Source organism: Oryctolagus cuniculus, chromosome 18, assembly GCF_051225735.1.
Source record: "Oryctolagus cuniculus isolate XC-2025 breed Fujian yellow rabbit chromosome 18, ASM5122573v1, whole genome shotgun sequence".
Lineage (NCBI taxonomy): Eukaryota > Metazoa > Chordata > Mammalia > Lagomorpha > Leporidae > Oryctolagus > Oryctolagus cuniculus.
Genome location: NC_142884.1, coordinates 24,813,719 through 24,832,268, shown reverse-complemented (window position 1 = coordinate 24,832,268; position 18,550 = coordinate 24,813,719). Strand labels below are relative to the sequence as shown.

At 40.4% G+C, this 18,550-nt stretch overlaps 1 protein-coding gene across 6 annotated transcripts in view; it reads right to left on the bottom strand.

The window, feature by feature from the left end:
- The window catches only part of LSM14A (LSM14A mRNA processing body assembly factor), a 56,412-nt gene that overhangs the window by 28,048 nt on the left and 9,814 nt on the right, over positions 1-18,550 (bottom strand). For 4 of the 6 annotated variants that reach the window (XM_017342217.4, XM_002711503.6, XM_008257276.5 and 1 more), the window contains exons 2-3: positions 5,699-5,862; positions 3,216-3,345 (exon numbers count right to left, since the gene is read on the bottom strand). In XM_017342217.4, the coding sequence (XP_017197706.1) occupies positions 3,216-3,345; positions 5,699-5,862 (294 nt within the window). The remainder of the gene's footprint in view (positions 1-3,215; positions 3,346-5,698; positions 5,863-18,550) is intronic. The other 2 variants (XM_089319129.1, XM_089319130.1) reach the window with 1 other exon arrangement.

The window sequence follows — 18,550 nt, the reverse complement described above, 5'->3', positions numbered from 1 at the left end:
ACCATCTAACTACAGTAGTCCATACTCAAAGTTTCTAAATCCATGATCTGACCTCATATTACATCTGAATGCCTTCTCACCTGTTTTCCCCAGCCCAGAAAAGTTCTATTGCCTCTCTGTTCTATGTAACATTGATTCTTTTTGTTTTGCAAGACATGCCATCTTCTGTACACACACACACCTTTTCAGAATCAGACTCTGCACTTAGTCCACATACCACAAAGATGATACACATCCTCCTAATCATCACAAACAGATATCAACTACAGCAATGCTCAACTTTTGATTAGATCTTTCTGTTACTAAAACAGGCACATTTACTGCCCCTCATGTAACTGATAAGTAAGTTATGAGATGATAATTTTTTGTAAGATTTATTTATTTATTTGAAAGACAGAGTTACAGAGGCAGACACAGAGAGAGACAAAGAGAGGTCTTCCATCCGCTGGTTCATTCCCCAAGTGGCTGCAACGGCTGCAGCTGGGCCGATCTGAAACCAGGAGTTTTTTCTGGGTCTCCTGCATGGGTGCAGAGGCCCAATGACTTGGGCCATCTTCTATTGCTTTCCCAGGCCATAGCAGAGAGCTGGATCAGAAGTGGAGCAGCCAGGACTCGAACGGGTACCCAAATGAAATGCCAGCACTGCAGGCAGTGGCTTTACCTGCTATGCCACAGTGCTGGTCCTGATAGATAATTTTTTATGATATCTCAGAATAGGTTTTTTAAAAAAATGTTTGTTCATTCATTTGAAAGGCAGAGTGACATACACAGACACAGGGAGAGCTTTCATCTGCTGGTTCAATCCCCAAATACCTGCAATGGCTGGGGTTGAGCCAGTAGCCAAGAACTGCATTAGGGTCTCCCATATGGTTGGCGGAGACTCAGTACTTGAGCCACCACCTGCTGCCTCCTAGGTGCACGAACAGGAAGGTGGATCAGAAGCAGACCCAGGACTCCATTCCAGGCACTGATACGGAATGCAGGCATCCCAAATGGCTTAACCTGCTGTACCACAACATCTGCCTTCCCACCATCCACCACTCCTTTTACATATTATCAGGCATTTTTCTTTTTTTCCATCTTTTTTCAAGAGCCCCTGTTTCCTTTCAATCAGAAATAGTATTTAGAAACTGAGAACTAGGTCTACATCTGTTCCTTGCCTTTGGGTACCACTGATTCTTGGTTCTTCCTAGGACGAGAGCAAGGAAATAACTAGTTTCTTAAGAAATGAGTTCAAAGACATATCTGTTTATATTCAATACTATAAGGTTCTTTCTCAACTTTCACCTTCCATTATATGTACCTTCTTTCTCCACAATAAGAACACTGTTTCCCAACATCAATATATTTGCTCTGTTTTATAATAAATACAAAACAGTTTAAGAATTAAACTAAGTTTTCTTAATAGTTCTAATTAAAATATGATTTTTTGGAATAGAATTAAAAAGATTAAGGGCTAGAGCCTAAGATTTAAAGTCAAGATGCTATTATAATGCTTGCAACTCTTATTGTAGTATTTGGATTAGATATCCAGTTCCGACTCCTGACTCTGACTTCCTCCTAATGCAGACCCTGGGAGGCAGGACTGATGGCTCAGGGAATGAAGTTCATGCCACCCACATGGGAGAACCAGATGGTTATCCAAGTTTTTAGCCTCAGCCCTGGTCATTGTGGGCATTTCAGTAGTCAACCAGCTGATAAGCATTCTCTGTGTCCCAAATAAATAAAAATAAAATAACACTGAGTTGATCTAAGTGTGTCCTAGCTCTTGCACTCAAAGGCTTTTGCCCTCTACTTCAGTAGGCCTGTCATATTTTCATTACAGTTTAATGCTTTGAAAACACTGTTAGAACAAACAAAGCACAGGCACTAGCAACCGGGAGCCGCATTAGGCTGCCACATGTGATACCAGCATCCCATACAAGCCCCAGTTTGAGTCCTTGCTGCTCTACTTCTGATCCAACTCCCTGCTAATGTGCCTGGGAAAGCAGTGGAAAATGGCTCAAGTGCTTGGGCTCCTGTCACCCACGTGGGAGACTCGGATGGAGTTCCAGGGTCCTGACTTTGTTCTGGCTTAGCCTTGGCTGTTGTAGTCATTTAGGAGTGAACCAGTGGACTGCAACTCTGCCTTTCAAATAAGTAAAATAAATCTTTAAACAAACAAAGCACTAAGTCCATATAGTTGCTATACATGAGCATCTCTCACAGGTGAGTGTTAATACTTTACTCAATATAAAGAACATATATATATATACTAATATGTAAGTAATACTAATATATAATCTATCATATAAATAATGTTCCTTAATGGCATCATCATTCACTAATGATATTATTTACAATTCCCTTTTGGAAAAGTGTCCCTGTTGAAAAAATGTTCAGGGGTCAGCGCTGTGGCATAGCAGGTTAAAGCCCCAACTTTCAGTGCCAGCATCCCATACGGGCGCTGGTTCAAGTCCTGGCTGCTCCTCTTCTGATCCAGCTCTCTACTATAACCTGGGAAAGCAGTGGAAGATGGCTCAAGGGCTTGGGCCCCTGTACCCATGTAGGTCCCAGAAACTCCTGGTTCCTGGCTTCAGATTGGCCTAGCTCCAGTTGTTGTACTCATCTGGGGAGGGAACTAGTGGTTGGAAGGCCTTTCTGTCTGTCTTTAACTCTGCCTCTCAAATAAATAAATAAATCTTAGAACAAAAGTTCATTTTTAAATGGTCAGATGAAGATTTACATCTTTCAGGGGCCAGCTTTCTGGTGTAGCAGGTTAAGACTGCTGAAGACACTGGCATCCTGTACTGGAGTGTTAGTTGGGCGTCACAGCTACTCTGCTTCCCATCCAGCTCTTTGCTAAAGTGCATGGGGGACTAGAATGGAGTTCCGGCTCCTGGCTTTGGTCTGACCCAGATCATGCTGGTGCAGTCATTTTGGGAGTGAACTAGCAGATGAATGATCTGTTTCCTTCTGCCTTTCTTAAAAATTCAATAAAATCTAGTAATTAGAAACACCTAGGTTTAAAATATGTGACTATTCTCAAAGTTTTTTTTTTACAGAACCATTAATCACTAAGGACATTAAAAAAGGCTTTAAAATAATAATCAGATCGCAAAATAAGGTTACAAAAGGAACATCAACCAACATTTTCTGAAGGTGTGGGGTAAATTCTCCACAACTTCATGTAAAGATTACAAAAAATAAGAATAAGAAAAAAAACTAGCACATACCAACACCAACAGTACCAAACTGCTGCCCGACTAATGAACTTGGACTGAACTGACTATATGTCGGCATCCTGCCAAAAGGTCCGTAGGAACCCACTGACTGGAATGAAGAAGCAGATGAACCTAGTGAAGACTGAAGGAAAATCAGGTTATTTTTCCATGCTCTAAGCAACATACGAGTGATGGAAAGAAATTCAGAGTTTCAAGAAAACTATTAAATAATAACTATGAGATACAAAAAGAATTCAAATAATTTCCAGTATGTTTTTAATATTAAATAGCTGAACAATCTGATTTCAATATGTACCAGTTACTTAATGTGATTTACAAATTTTTTCTATAATAAACTCTCCCTTTAAGAGTTAAACTTAACCCAACCCAACCTAAAATATATTATTGTACATATATGCAGTGTGTTAATTTACCATATTATAAAATACTTTATAGTATAAGTAACAACAGTATTAAAGGCTCTCAGGATACAAATTCATTGATAGAAGGGCCTTATCCATGCATTCACTGCTAATATCAAACGCATATCAGGAATTTCATAAATACTGTTAGATGAATAGGTAAAAGGGCCAAGTTGAAGTTACTCAACACCTGAGTAACAACATTCTGATTTGTGCTCTTTTAGTTTTTCTCCTTCCATAAAATTAAATAACTGGTTCCCAAATAATTACTCAAAGATACATATAATAGACAGTAAGATAACACTAGTTTCTGCTGTAGGCAGCTATTTAAGAGTGTGTCTCTTCTTTCTCCATTTAATTGATTCAAAATTTTTTCTTGATTCCTTCAGACTTCATTCCCCCAAAATAAGACTTAACAAAGGAAGGACAGATGAGATTACAACACTTTTCCAGTTTATGGTACAAGAACCAAATTTACATTTAAAAAAATATTTGTTTTCATCTACTTTAAAGGCAGACAGAAAGAGATAGATAAGAGAGATATATCTTTCACTCACCGGTGTACTCCCCAATGCCCACAACAGCCAGGGTTGGGCCAGGCCAAAGCCAGGAGCCTGGAACTCCATCGAGATTTCTCACATGGGTGACGGGGACCCAAACACTTAAGTGGTCATCTGCTGCCTTCCAGAATGCAGCAGCAGGAAGCTGCATCAGAAGCAGTGTAGCCGGGACTTCAACCCATATTTTGATATAGGTTGTGGGCATCCCAAGCAGTAGCTTAACTCGCCACAATGCCTGCCCCTTACAGTTTCTTATTAAAATGGTTATATTCAGGGAAAAAAGTAAATAAATATTATAAGGTACTTCTTTTCACTTTGACTTTTCTATTTATTTTCAGATGAGCTTATTAAATATTTTCCTTTAGTACTTGGAAATAAGTCAAATCTTATGCAAGATAATATTCAGAAGCTATTTTGTGGAACACTCAGATTTATCACAGCGTAAAAAAGGATGAAGATGGGTGCTGGTGTTATAACAGAGTTATAACACAAGTTTCCAATTTGGTACTGGCATCTCATGTCAGAGTGCCAGGTTGAGTCCTGGCTGCTCCACTTCTGATCCAGCACCCCTAAGAATTTGCCTGGGAGGGTAGCGGATGACACCCCAAGTGCTTGGGCCTCTGACACTCACGTGGGAGACCAAGATGGAGTTCCTGGCTCTTGGTTTCAGCCTGGTCCAGACCTGGCTGCTACAGCCATTTGGGGAGTGAACCAGCAGATGAAGAGCTCTGTCTGTCTCCCCCTCCCTCTCTGACATTCTTTGAAATAAACAAATCTTAAAAAAAAAAAAAAAAAAAAAAGTGTGTGTGTGTGTGGAAAAAAAAGACAATTTAAAGCAATCAAAGTATACACTGCTGAAAAACAAGCATATTTCAGTGCAAATAACAAAGACATAATAGGAAAAAAAAAAAAAAAAAAAAAGATGAGGAGAAACAATTTAGGGAGGAAATCATGGGAGACCAAACCATCCCCTCAACTAAAAATACTCTTAGGTGAAACTGATTTTTCTGTTATAGTCAAAATTTAGAAAGCCTTCATGTGCTTCCAATGAACACGGAAAAACTCAGAATTTACAGTTGTGTAAATATTTCTATTTTTACAATATGAAAATTTTAAATTCTTTCTAAGAATAATTAAGGTCTTTAAATTTAGGAATTAAAGAACTTTCCATATAGGTTAAAATCTTTTTACTTGTGTGATATTATGTATCACTAAATATCACATAATACATAACATGAATTAGCAATTTTCCCCATTAAATCAAATAATTTTAGCAAAGAGTAACAATTATCACCCTGACTTAATCATGGTAACAAGCTTAGAGTATGTTATGAAGACTGTCTTCTTTTATGATCCAAAGAGGCAAATCTAGATTAGAACATTATCCGAGCAATTTCAGGTATCCAGGTTACTTAGAAATGGTAACATGAACATTCAACTGGGAGAGGCAAAAGCCAAGGCCAGCCATGGGTGAGGTTTATTTACACTCTAAGGCAGATATACTGTCAGTTACCTGCACGATAGCTGGGTCCTGAGGCAAAGAGCACTGTGGTTTCGGTGGCTCACAAACGGTGAGGTCTTTAATATCACTCCCACGGAATATGATGTATTCAAAGACTTCATCTCGAGGTGGTATTGGACGATCTGTTGGTCTGTCTTCTGTACCAAAGGATCGAACTGGTGGGAAAATAAAGGACAAGAGATGTGTGTCTATTCATATTCAGGTAGCACCTCTTTTAAGCGTTGTATTTTCCAAGCACTACACAGTAATCTGTGAAAAGGTATTCATTAATCTGTAGCTAAGTAAGAGTAGGTTTTGCCTAAAGCTAAATGCATTCAATTTAATTTATTGTCTTATGAGGTTGTGTTCTTCCTGTACTTTTATTTATATCTTTGTTGATCGTGGTGAGAAGAGGTGTTAAAAAGATCTTCCTCTCATTGCTGACCTGTTTTTAATAAACTCATTCAGTAAAATAAAAATATGGCAATGTCATATTTTTTGGTGGTAGGAGGTGGCAATGAAGATTTTTCCAGCCCACGAAATCCCCAGGTTTGGGAAATTGAGCTTTTAGACTAAGAGAAGACAATGTAGTAATGTTTACCTTGGTGAGCAGCTGCCTCCAGAAGCCCAGCTGAGTGCTATCGGTTATACTGCCCCAGGAGACAGCCTGAAATGCCTTGGCTAGCTAACATATCTAGTATATAATTAAATCTGATTATTTTAACACTGAAGATAACATTATTCAAAGTTAAACCATAGACCACCTGAAACAGCGTAAGCTGGCAACAAATGACGATGTCCACTGAATTAGAATTATCCAGGACACTAATTTCCTGAGTCTCTTACAAATATCAGGTTCACTGTCTAAAGGATACTTCTGAAACTGTTCACAATCACACAGAAGTTCTGAGCAAGAAAAGTCTGAAACGTCACATAATATTCACTTAAAGAGTGTCCCGAAGCAAATAAACCCTTCAACATTGTGCAAAATTTTGAACACAAACATCTTTCTGCTGAACTGACCCAGAGTTAGACTGAGGATAAATGTTATTTCAATTTAAAAATGCCGTATTTTCTTTAAAAAAAAAAAATTTATTTAAAAGGCTGAGTCACAGAGAGGCGGGGGGGGGGGAGGGAGAGGGAGAGAGAGGGAGAGAGAGAGATAGAGAGAGATATCAGTCTTCCATCTGCTGGTTCACTCCCCAGATGGCTGCAACAGCTGAAGCTGTCCTGAAAGGAAGCCAGGAGCCAGGAGCTTCTTCCAGATCTTCCACGTGGGTAAAAGGGTCCAAGGACTTGGGCAATCTTCTATTGCTTTCCCGGGCCATAGCAGAAAGCTGGATTGAAGTGGAGCAGCCTGGGCTTGAACGGGAGCCTACATGGGATGCTGGCACTGCAGGCGGTGGCTTTACCCACTACACCACAGTGTAGAATGCCTTATTTTCTTATTCTGAAAATCTTTCCTAGCACTCACAAGACTTCTGGGAAAGATGATGGGATGGATGGGTTTATAAAAGAACATCTTTTTCTAAGACTGAAGGAAATGAAAAAATATTAAACTATAACATTAAATGTTATTAAAAACATTGAGATATAGAACAAGATAGTCCAAATAGGAAGACCAAACCCAGAATCCATACCAGAAGGTAGTCCCAGAGAAATGTTCGCTGGTACTGGCCAACTTTGTAGATGGGGGCTGTGACACAGGTGTGACAGTGCAAAGTTATGGAATGCCCTAGCTGACAGTCCCCTTTCCTAACAGCCAATCAGTACTATAGTGGACAGGAAGAAGAAAACAAATTTCACACTTTCAGCTTTATGTAAAAGGAAGGCTGATGAAGAGAAAGGACTAAGAAAATTTCAAATAAGTCAATCTCACCCCCAACCTCAGCACCAAAATCCAAAGAAGCAAGTTAGTTAATTAAGAAGCAAGAGGGAGGAAAGTCACAGCATACCCAGGTGAAATCAGAGTTAAAAGAACATCTGCCACCTCCCTTCAGGCCAGCAGCAGTCATCAAAAGGAGTTAAGGAAAAAAAACCAAAAGAGTAGAAAGCAGGGAATCAAGAAAAAGTTTACAGAAAATGTGAGGAGAAAAGGCGACAATCCTCAGGACCTGTCATTTGCTGTGATAGTTCAACAGAACACCACACGTGGCAGGAAGACACTGTGGTACAGCAATGGAGAGATCCCCAAGGTTGAAACATGGGCACTGACAGTAGAAAGAAAGGAGGCACGCCAAATACAGAAAACATAGAGAATTACCAGTGCTGTTCTGTTACAATATGTTCCAGCACACGAATTACCTCCTATGCATTCGTAAGGAAGGGAATTATGTCAGGATATTACAAAACCACATAGATTCATCCCCAACTTTTCCTGACATATTATTTATTGTTTTGCACTAAATTTTGTAACTGCAGGTAATTGCATCAAGCTACTAAGGAACAGTATATTAAGCCCGCTCATCCCAAGTTTCCTCTCAGCTCAATCTGGCTACACACTCAGTCTTACAAGTGCATGTTTCTCCCTGATTTTAATACAACCTTTCTTTAATTCCCATAACGGCCTCAATTCTTCCTTGTATCATCTTCCACTAGGCTACTAACACTTTTGTTTTCGAGAGAAAATTCCCCATTTACTGTAGTATTTATGTTTTAGGAATTTACTACATTTTTAAGCATGCTGGATTCTTAGGGCTTAAAATACAAAGTTGCACAGATTTTGAATGCTCTGTCTCCTAAAACCTAATTTCCCTATAAATCTCATAATCACAATGCAGGAAAGCATACATCATACTATGACATAAATGCTTATGCCTAACAAAATCTGCTATGAATTTTTCCTATTATCCCATTCTTCATAATTCTTTGGGGATAAGCTTAAATATTTAATTTAATCTAGGACCCCAGTGTCATTTTTCCTTTTGTTTTTCATCCATAATATATTATTTAGTATATATTTACAATATATTATTTAGTACTTTGGGAAAGAAACATTTCTGCTCTATTTACTCATTTTGGCTTTTACAGCAATTCTATCTTCTAATCCTTAGTGCTGACACAGTATCAGCCTTCAAATTAAGCCTTAATGCTACTACTGAGAACGTGGCTGTAGATATTAACCTGACTCTGATATAGTGGGATTAAATAGCATATTAACTATCACACTATAAGAGCTGTCTGTACTCACCCTCAGGGGATTTACAGTCTAGCGAGTGTACTTTGTGGGAAAGAAGGCCCTAGTTTGCTAGGGCTGCCAAAACCAAGCACCACAGATGCTACCTGAACACAAATGTTTATAGCAGCATTATTCACAACAGCCAAAAGGTGGAAACAACACAAATGCCCACCAACAAATGAATGGGCCAATTGTGATGTATAGATGTATTTCCTATAGATAATATTAATATTATACATGTAAAAAATGTAACGAGTATCATTCAACCACAGAAAGGAACAAAATGTTAATACATGCTACATCTAGAATGAAGCTCCAAAGCAGTATGCTTATGAAAGAAGTGAGACACACAACATCACACACGTAATTCCTTTTATGTTTCCAGAAGAGAAAACGCCATGTAGACAGGAAGCATATTAGTGATAATTGAGGTGTGAGGAGGGATTACTAAATGAGAAGGTATGTTTTTCGAAGGTGAGGAAAATTTTTGAAACTAAGGAGAGATGACGGCTGTACACATTGTTGACGACACTAAATGCCAATAAACGGTACACTTTATAATGGTTAATTTTATGTTATAGTAACATAACTGAAACACAAACATGCATTTGAACACCTACAAATATAGCCTACAAGTGAATATATGAAATAATGGTATTTGGGGAAACGGGTGAAATTAGGAGTAGCTGTCCTCTATTCCACATCTCATTAATTTTTTAAAAGATTTATTTATTTGACAGGCATAGTTATATATAGAGAAAGAGGTGAGAGAGAGAGAGAACTCAGACCATCTTCCATTGCTTTCCCAGGCACATTAGTAGGGAGTTGGGATTGGAAGTGGAACAGCTGGGACATGAACCTGCACCCATATGGAATGAAGGCATTACAAGCAGTGGCTTAACCCGCCATGTTACAACACTGGCCCCTCTGTTTCATTATGAAGCCACATTCCTTCAGTAACTATTCCAGTTTTCCTTCTTCTCCAAAATAGATAACTCTAAATTTTAGGCCACTGTTTAGTAAAAGAGAGTGGGAAATAGGGAAAATAATTTGTTCTATTATTCTTAAAAAGAACACAAATGGGGTCAGTACTGTGGTGTAGCTGGTAAAGCCCCTACCCATGGCACCGGCATCCCTAATAGGCACCAGAGCCTGGCTGCTCTACTTCCGATCCAGTTCCCTACTAATGCGCCTGGGAAAGCCAAAGAAGATGGCCCAAGTAATTGGGCCCCTGCATCCATATCGGAAACCTGGAGGAAGCTCCTGGCTCCTGACTTCAGGTTAATCCAACTCCAGCCACTGTGGCCATTTGGGGAGCGAACCAGTGGATGGAAGATCTTTTTCTCTCTAACTCTGCTTTCAAATAAATAAATCTTTTTTTTTTTTTTTAAAGATTTATTTATTTGAAAGGCAGAGTTACAGAGAAGCAGAGGCAGATACAAAGCCAGGATCCAAGAACTTCTTCCAGGACTCCCATGTGGGTATAAGGGCCCAAGTAATTGGGCCATCTTCCGCTGCTTTGCCAGGCCCATTAGCAGGGAGCTGGATCAGAAGTGGAACAGCTGGACTCAAACTGGTGCCCATATAGGATGATGGCACTGCAGGTGGCAGCTTTACCCACTATGTCACAGCACCAGTCCCTCAAATAGATAAATCTTAAACACACATTTTTTTAATTTATGACTGTAAGTGATAATAAAGATTAATTGAAATGTATCATACAACTTTTTTTTTTCTAAACAGATAGGAGAAAATTATCTGGCCAAAATCACTTATCTAAAAAGTCTCCAGATTAAGGCAAGCTCAGACATCAACTTAATGCCAAACTTGGCTGCCTGTATATGAATACTGTATATATAGTATAGTACATGAATAGAGGAGGAGCTGTAGTTACTAACTTACCAATGCAATATCTCCAATATAAAATAGTGAAACTTTCAAAGTTTAAACATGACAAACATATATACTAAAACTACATAGTTGCACTTTAAGCTAGTACCTCCGAAATGATGTCATTAATAATTTCTCGAAGCCTTAACTTTTGACATGAATTAAAAATGTTAGGTTTTATTATCAATTGGTAAAGACAAGAAACAAGTCCACTGAGTATCAAAAAGTGAGAACAAATGAAATGCTAAAGTATCCAAGAAACACTGACAGAATAAATTAAGAAAACAAAGCCAAGTAAGCTGAAATCTAGGGTATGACTTATGATGCTGGTTAAGCCACTGCCTGTGATGCCAGTATCCCATGTGAGCACCTGTTTAAGTCCTGGCTGCTCCACTTCTGATTCAGCTAGCCTCTTGTTCATATGCCTGGGAAAGCAGTGGAGAAGCTTGGGCCTTTGTACCATGTGGGAGACTGGGATGGAGTTCCAAACTTCTGGCTTCGGTCTGGCTCAGCACAGGCCACTGTGGCCATTTGAGGAGTGAACCAGCAAATGCAAGATCTAACTCATTCAAATAAATAAATAAATTAAAAAAAGATTTATGATGTGGTCTTAAAAAAAAAAAAAGACTTATTTACTCATTTGAAAGGCAGAGTTACAGAGAGGGAGATGCAGAGGCAGAGAGGGGGAGGGAGACAGATCTTCCATCCTCTGGTTCACTCTCCAAATGGCCGCAATGGCCAGGGTTGGACGGCTATTTACGAAAGTACTGAACAGTGTAGCAAGAGGCTTAAATTATACAAACCAAGAAATAACAAATGGACATCAACAGAATGGGAAAACAGAATAGCATATTTAAAAAATTGTCTATACGCAAAAGCATCAAGCCAGAAAAACAGTTACAACTTGTATTTTCCATCTTTCTGACATATATAAATACAGCTGTTGTTCTATATACAAGCCTAAACACTAATTCTTGCTAAAAACATTTGAAGTATAGCATATTTAGAAAAAAAACTATTAAAAATGGGCTGAAAACAAGGTTTAAATACTTAAAGAACAACATTTCATCCATAAAGCAGTACCCTGGCCAACCCCGAAAATAGGATGATGGTTTTAGCAGTTTGTGGCTTTTTTTTTTTTTTAAACTTAAGAGTGGCGCTTTTTAAGAGTCTATAGGTCTGTTTTTTGAATTGTATCACAGGCTGCTTCCAAAAACTCCCACTTTTTGCATACCTGCACCCTTCTTTGGTTCTTTTTTCATTGTTACCCATACCATCTTCTTTCTTTTAACAAGTATTACTGCACTGAATGAAAACATATGCTCTGGCCTGCACCACCTCTGCTCTGGACTTAACATACCTAACAGAGACATCATATTATTACTTCTCTCTCTCTGTGACGTTCTATTTTTTTTTTTTTTACAGGCAGAGTGGACAGTGAGAGAGAGAGACAGAGAGAAAGGTCCTCCTTTGCTGTTGGCTCACTGTCCAATGGCCGCCGCAGCTGGCGTGCTGCGGCTGGTGCACCGCGCTGATCTGATGGCAGGAGCCAGGTACTTATCCTGGTCTCCCATGGGGTACAGGGCCCAAGCACTTGGGCCATCCTCCACTGCACTCCCGGGCCACAGCAGAGAGCTGGTCTGGAAGAGGGGCAACCGGGACAGAATCCGGCGCCCCGACCGGGACTAGAACCCGGTGTGCCGGCGCCACAAGGCGGAGGATTAGCCTAGTGAGCCGTGGCGCTAGCCTCTGAGGTTCTTAATCTCTTCAATACCTATCAGCTACCAAGCACTGGTGACTTGAAGGTTAAAAAGCCCAGCTCTATTTCCAGAGTTCACAATCAGAAGACTTTTCCTTCACCCCCTTTAAAAAATACTTATTTGAAAGGCAGAGAGAGATTTTGATGGATTTTTCTGTCTGCTGGTTTACCCCCCAAATGGCTGCAACAGCCAGGACTGAGCCAGGACAAACTTCAAGCTGGTCTCCAACATGGTTGGCAGGAGTCCAAGTATTTGGGTTGTCTTCTGCTGCTTTCCCAGGTGCATTAGCAGGGCTGAATTGGAAACAGCAGCCAGGACTCAAACTGGCACTCAGATATGTGATGCGGATGTCCCAAGTGGCGGCCTAACCTGTTACACCCACAGTGCAGCCTTCAACTTTTCAAACTCTAAAGGTTATAGTTTCCTCATATTTAATTAAAAAACCCAAAAGTCATCTTGTTAGAACCTATCTTGTCCTTTCCACCATAACATTGATCTTCATTAATTTTCTTCCCTCTTCCCTGTATTACCCAAAGTCATCTCCCACAATTAAAGATTTATGACCTTGCATAGCTAATGAGCTTCTCAATTGTAACTTGACCTGCTTCCTCTATGCAAGATTCTTCCCCTTGATTATTCTTCTTTTTAAAGATTTTTACTTATTTTATTTGAGAGATAGAGCTACAGAGAGATGGATAGACAGAGAGAAAGGCCTTCCATCTGCTGGTTCATTTCCCAAATGGCTGCAATGGCCAGAGCCAGGCCTATCTGAAGCCAGGAGCTTCTTCCAGGTCTCCCACGTGGGTGCAGGGGCCCAAGGACTTGGGCCATCTTCCACTGCTTCTCCAGGCCATAAGCAGAGAGCTGGATCGTAAGAGGATGTGCCTGTGTTCCCAGGCACATCAGTAGAAAGCTGGATTGGAAGCAGAAAAGTCAAGAATCAAACCAGCACTTGGATATGGGATGTTGGAATCCCAAGTGGCAGCTTACTCTGCTCTGTTGCCTCCCCAGTGGCCTCCCTTGATCGCTGTCGGTTGTTCCCTGGCACCTACCACACTGTCTACAACAGTAAATAGGCACTAAGTAATTCTCTCAGGTGAACAGCTTATTTAATAGTAAGCACAGGGGTTGGTGCTGTGGCACAGCGGGTTAAAACCCTGGCCGGCAGTGCTGGCATCTGATATAGGCACTGATTCGAGTCCTGGCTGCTCCTCTTCCAATTCAGCTCTCTGCTGTGACCTGGGAAAGCAACAGAATATGGCTCAAGTCCTTGGGCCTCTGCACCCTCGTGGGAGACCTGGAGGAAGCTCCTGGCTTTGGATCTGCTCAGCTCTGGCAGTTGTGGTAATTTGGTGAGTGAACCAGTGGATGGAAGACCTATCTTTATCTCTGGCTCTCTCTCTCTCTCTGTAACTCAAATAAAATAAATCTTTAAACAAAAAATAGTGAGCACAGAAAAAAGGTATAGGGAAAAACTTGCATGTGCTTGGTACTTAGAGTATTAGAGAAGAGTGTGACAGGTAAGGGGGCAAAGGTGCAAAATGTGGTCCCCAAAACCATCAGGACAAGTAGGGGCACAGAGAGGCCAAGACAGCTGCTAAACTGAGATTTTACCCAGAAAGAAATATAGTCATCAAAAACTTTTTAGCAGAGATCATGCCATATCTGAATTTCAGGAAAAAAACAATACCACCAATAGCAGCAATGTAAATATTGGAAGAAAGGTAGTTCTTACCATTGAGGAATTATTGAGGAGTCTGGATCTAAAGCAACAAGCAAAGAATTCCTAAATCATGAACAGTGACAAGTAACAACTAACAAAGGGGACAGATAGAACAAATCAGCATCAACAGAGCTTGAGCATATATAAGAAGGGAAAACAAGGAGGGTATGAGGGTGTACAATGACAACATTGGATGAGCACCTACTAGAGAGGATTCCTTTCTTCCTTGCTTGGTTTGCATTTATTAAGTACTACTGTATGTGTGAATTTAGCTAATCCTCACAAGAATTCTGTCTAATGTAAGTGGTTATTATTCTCATGAAGACTGAAAATAAAAAAATTAAAGAAAAGTGCACGAAGATCAAAGAAGGCCCTCTGATATGTAATATTTAAACTGAGATTTGGAGATGAATACAAGATTGGAGAAGAGTGAAATTCCTGAGACAAAAAAATACACTGTTTATAGAACAAAAATGAGGGAAGTATGAGAATTAAAGGGCAGAAATGAATATGTGGTATGACATAAAGCTGAATGTGAAGTCAAAGATATGGGTAAGAATTCCAGTTTTTGCCGGCGTCACGGCTCACTAGGCTAATCCTCCACCTTGCGGCACCAGCACACCGGGTTCTATTCCCGGTCGGGGCGCCGGATTCTGTCCCGGTTGCCCCTCTTCCAGGCCTGTCTCTCTCTCTTTGTCCACTCTGCCTGTCAAAAAAAAAAAAAAAAAAAAAAGTCACTAAAAGATTTTAAGAAAATGACATGATCTTGTGCTTTGAAAAGAGTGATTGTACTCTGGTGTGGTCCACACTGGAGAAAGAGACCATGGTGAACCAGATAAGAAGTGCTAGGAGCCTAGGCTAGCATGGTTATAGTGGAGATCAAGAAAAGTAGATGGTGTCAAAAAGTATCTAGGAAATAAAGAAATAAAAAAAGAATCATCCAGGGACTGGTACTGTGGTATAGTGGGTAAACAAACGCCTGCAGTGCCAGCATCCCATATGAGCACTGGTTTGAGTCCTGGCTGTTCCACTTCAGCTCTCTGCTAATGTGCCTGGGAAAGCAGAGGAAGATAGAGGAAGATGGCCCAAGTCCTTGGGACTCTGCACCCACGTGGGAGACCTGGATGAAGCTCTTGGTTCCTGGCTTCAGTCTGGCCCAATCCTGGCTGCTGCAGCCATTTGGGGAGTGAACAAGTGACGGAAGATCTCTGTCTCTCTCTGCCTCTGCCCCTCCTTCTCTTTAATTCTTTCAAGTAAATAAACAAATCTTAAAAAAAAAAAATTCTGGATAAGGAGTTTGAGGGAAAGGGGTGAATTCAGGTGCCTGGGTTTAGACATTCACTTGTAAAAGGCCAACTCTCCTCCTTAGAAATCCTACCATGGTCACAGTTACAATGCACCGTCTTCTACACTCAGATAAGTATTTATTGTTATATTTTCCCTGGGGTGAGGAAGATGGCAAAGGATGGCTACGAAGAGTCTAGACTTTAGAGAGTATCTTCTATGGAACAATAAACTAAGGGCATCACAAAACACAAGCTAATAAATAATACCAATTAGGAGATTTAACTGTACTGTATTTTGACTAAGTAGTCAAAGGAATTAACCTAACCCTTTCAAACAAGATAACGTGTTTGCTAATTCTTCAATAAGGACCCCTCATATGCCAGTTAGCCACAATGGAGAACCAGTTACCTATTGGAAAATTGGACAGTGCCCTAAATCACTGTTAAAAGAGCATACACCAGCTGTCAAAAACAATCATTTTAATTTATAAATCTCAGTAGATTAAAAAGAAAAGGCAATTTGAAGACTTGGCACATTGAAAGAAAACCAAGATTAACAATCAGAGCGCACAGTAACCAGCAAACCACTCAACAAAGCAGGTAGGAGAAATTTTATTAAAATTTAACTTGTAATCCAAGATAAAACAAGAATAGGCTGTGAACAAAGAGAATTAGAAAACAATGTGAATATTTTTACATATATGCTTATAAATGCACTGGATATCTCTGGAAGCAGAAAAAAATTTTGGGGCCTGCATGACAGGATGAGGAGAAAGAAATTTTTTGCTGAGAATTTTTTTGAACATCTTTTATAACATGCCTTGAATTCCTAAACACAAATATTTTAAAGAAAAACAGATCCCCACGCTACCCTCCTAGAAACTCAACAATAGCATAAAATAGAAAGAATACTAACAAATGCTAAATTAGTGAACCAGAGACCAATCCAGGAACTCTCCCAGAATCTAGGGCTGGAAAAAAAAAAAACAAAAATAAATGTCATGGTGGATAAATGTTTAAAAATGAGTTAGCAGTCAACAGGAGTTTCACAATGAGAAGCAATGATCAAAGAACAAATAAAAAGTCTTCCTGAGCCGAAGAAGGGCTTGATTCTTTTGCATCAACATAGACACGCAGTATCTAAGTCAAGAATGTTAGAAGAAACAAGTCCTACAAGAGTTCAAGTGGGAAGTGTGTGGGAAAACCTACACAAGAAGAATCAGACTGGCATCTTCTCCCATGCAGTAAATGTTAGAAAACAATGGAATAATGTTTTAGAGTACAGTGGAAAAGACAGCTGGTGAGGCAAAACACTGTACATGTGATACAGAAAAGACCCATCAGCAAACATGCACCTCAGAAAAATTTCAGCCAAATTAAAGAGTAATGAGTTGTGAAATAAGAACTTAATATTATTAAGAGTTCTATATACATAAATATTGCTAATAAAACTGCTCTTAAGGGATTCTAAAAATGTAAGTAACAAAATCATAACAATCTTTAGCTAAAACTTCAAATTACATAAAATCTGGGAAATGAGGCAAAGGAACAGAATAAAAAAACATGAAAAGTTTTTTTTTTTTTTTTAAAGATTTATTTATTTATTCGGGAGGCAAGTTACAGACAGAGGGACAGAGAGAGAGGTCTTTCATCTGCAATGGGGCAATGACCAGAGCTGGGCTGATCTGAAGCCAGGAGCTTCTTCTGGGTCTTTCATGTGGGTGCTGAGGCCAAAGCACTTGGATCATCTTCCACCGCTTTCTCAAACCATTAGGAGGGAGCTGGATTGGAGTGGAGCAGCAGGTACTGGAACCGATGCCCATATGGGATGCCAGCACTGCAGGCCAAGGCTTAATCTACTACATCACAGCACAGGCCCCACGAAAAAGTTTACAAAAAACAAAAACAAAAACTTAAGGGGCTGGTGTTGTGGTGAACCAAGTAAAGCCATTATCTACATTTCTGGCATTCCATATAGACGCTAGTTTGAGAATCAAGTGCTCCACTTTGGATTCAACTCCCTGCTAATGTGCTTAGGAGAGCAGCAGAAGACAGCCCAAATACTTGGGCCCCTGTACCCAAGTGGGAGACCTGGAAAAAGCTCCTGGCTTCGACCTGCCCAGCTCTGGTCATTATGGCCATTTAGAGTGAACCAGCAGATGGAAGCTCACTCTCCCTCCCTCTCTGTAACTGCCTTTCAAATAAATAAATAAATCTTTAAAGAATTTTACTTATTTATTTGAAAGGCAGAGAAAAAGAGATAGACACAGACAAACAACTCCCATAGGCTGGTTCAATTCCCAAATGCCTATAATGGCCAAGGCTGGACCAGGGCCAAAGCCAAAGTGAGGTCTTTCATGTAGGTGGCAGGAAACCAATTTCTTGAGCCACCACTGCTACCTCCTGCCATCTGTATTAGCAGAAACTGGAGCCAGGAGCCAGAATCCTGACCAAACTGAGGTACCTGAGGCAGGTGTTGTGGCATAGCAGGTTAAAGCTGCTGCTTGGGATGCCTGCATGCTGGTTTGAGTCCCAGCTGTTCCACTTCTGATCTAGCTTCCTGCTAATACATCCTGGGAGGCAGTGGATGACAACACAATTGCTTGTGCCCCTGCTACCCACGAGTTTGAGGATTCCAGCTTCAGCCTGGCCAAGCCTTGGTTGATGGAGCCATTTGGGAAGTGCATCAGTGGATGGAAGACCTCTTTCCTGCTCTGCCTTATTAACTACTAGGCCAAATACCCACTCCCTGAAGTTTTTATCCTAGGCAGAGAAAAGGTAGTTTTTATTCATGTGAATCTTGGAAAACTAATATAATATTGGGGCTGGCGCTGTGGCGCAGTGGGTTAACGCTCTCCCCTGAAGTGCCAGCATCCTATATGGGTACCAGTTCGAGATCCGGCTGCTCCACTTCCAATCCAGCTCTCTGCTATGGCCTGGGAAAACAGTGAAGATGGCCCAAGTCCTTGGGCCCCTGCACCCACATGGGATCCTGGGAAGAAGCACCTGGCTCCTGGCTTTGGATCG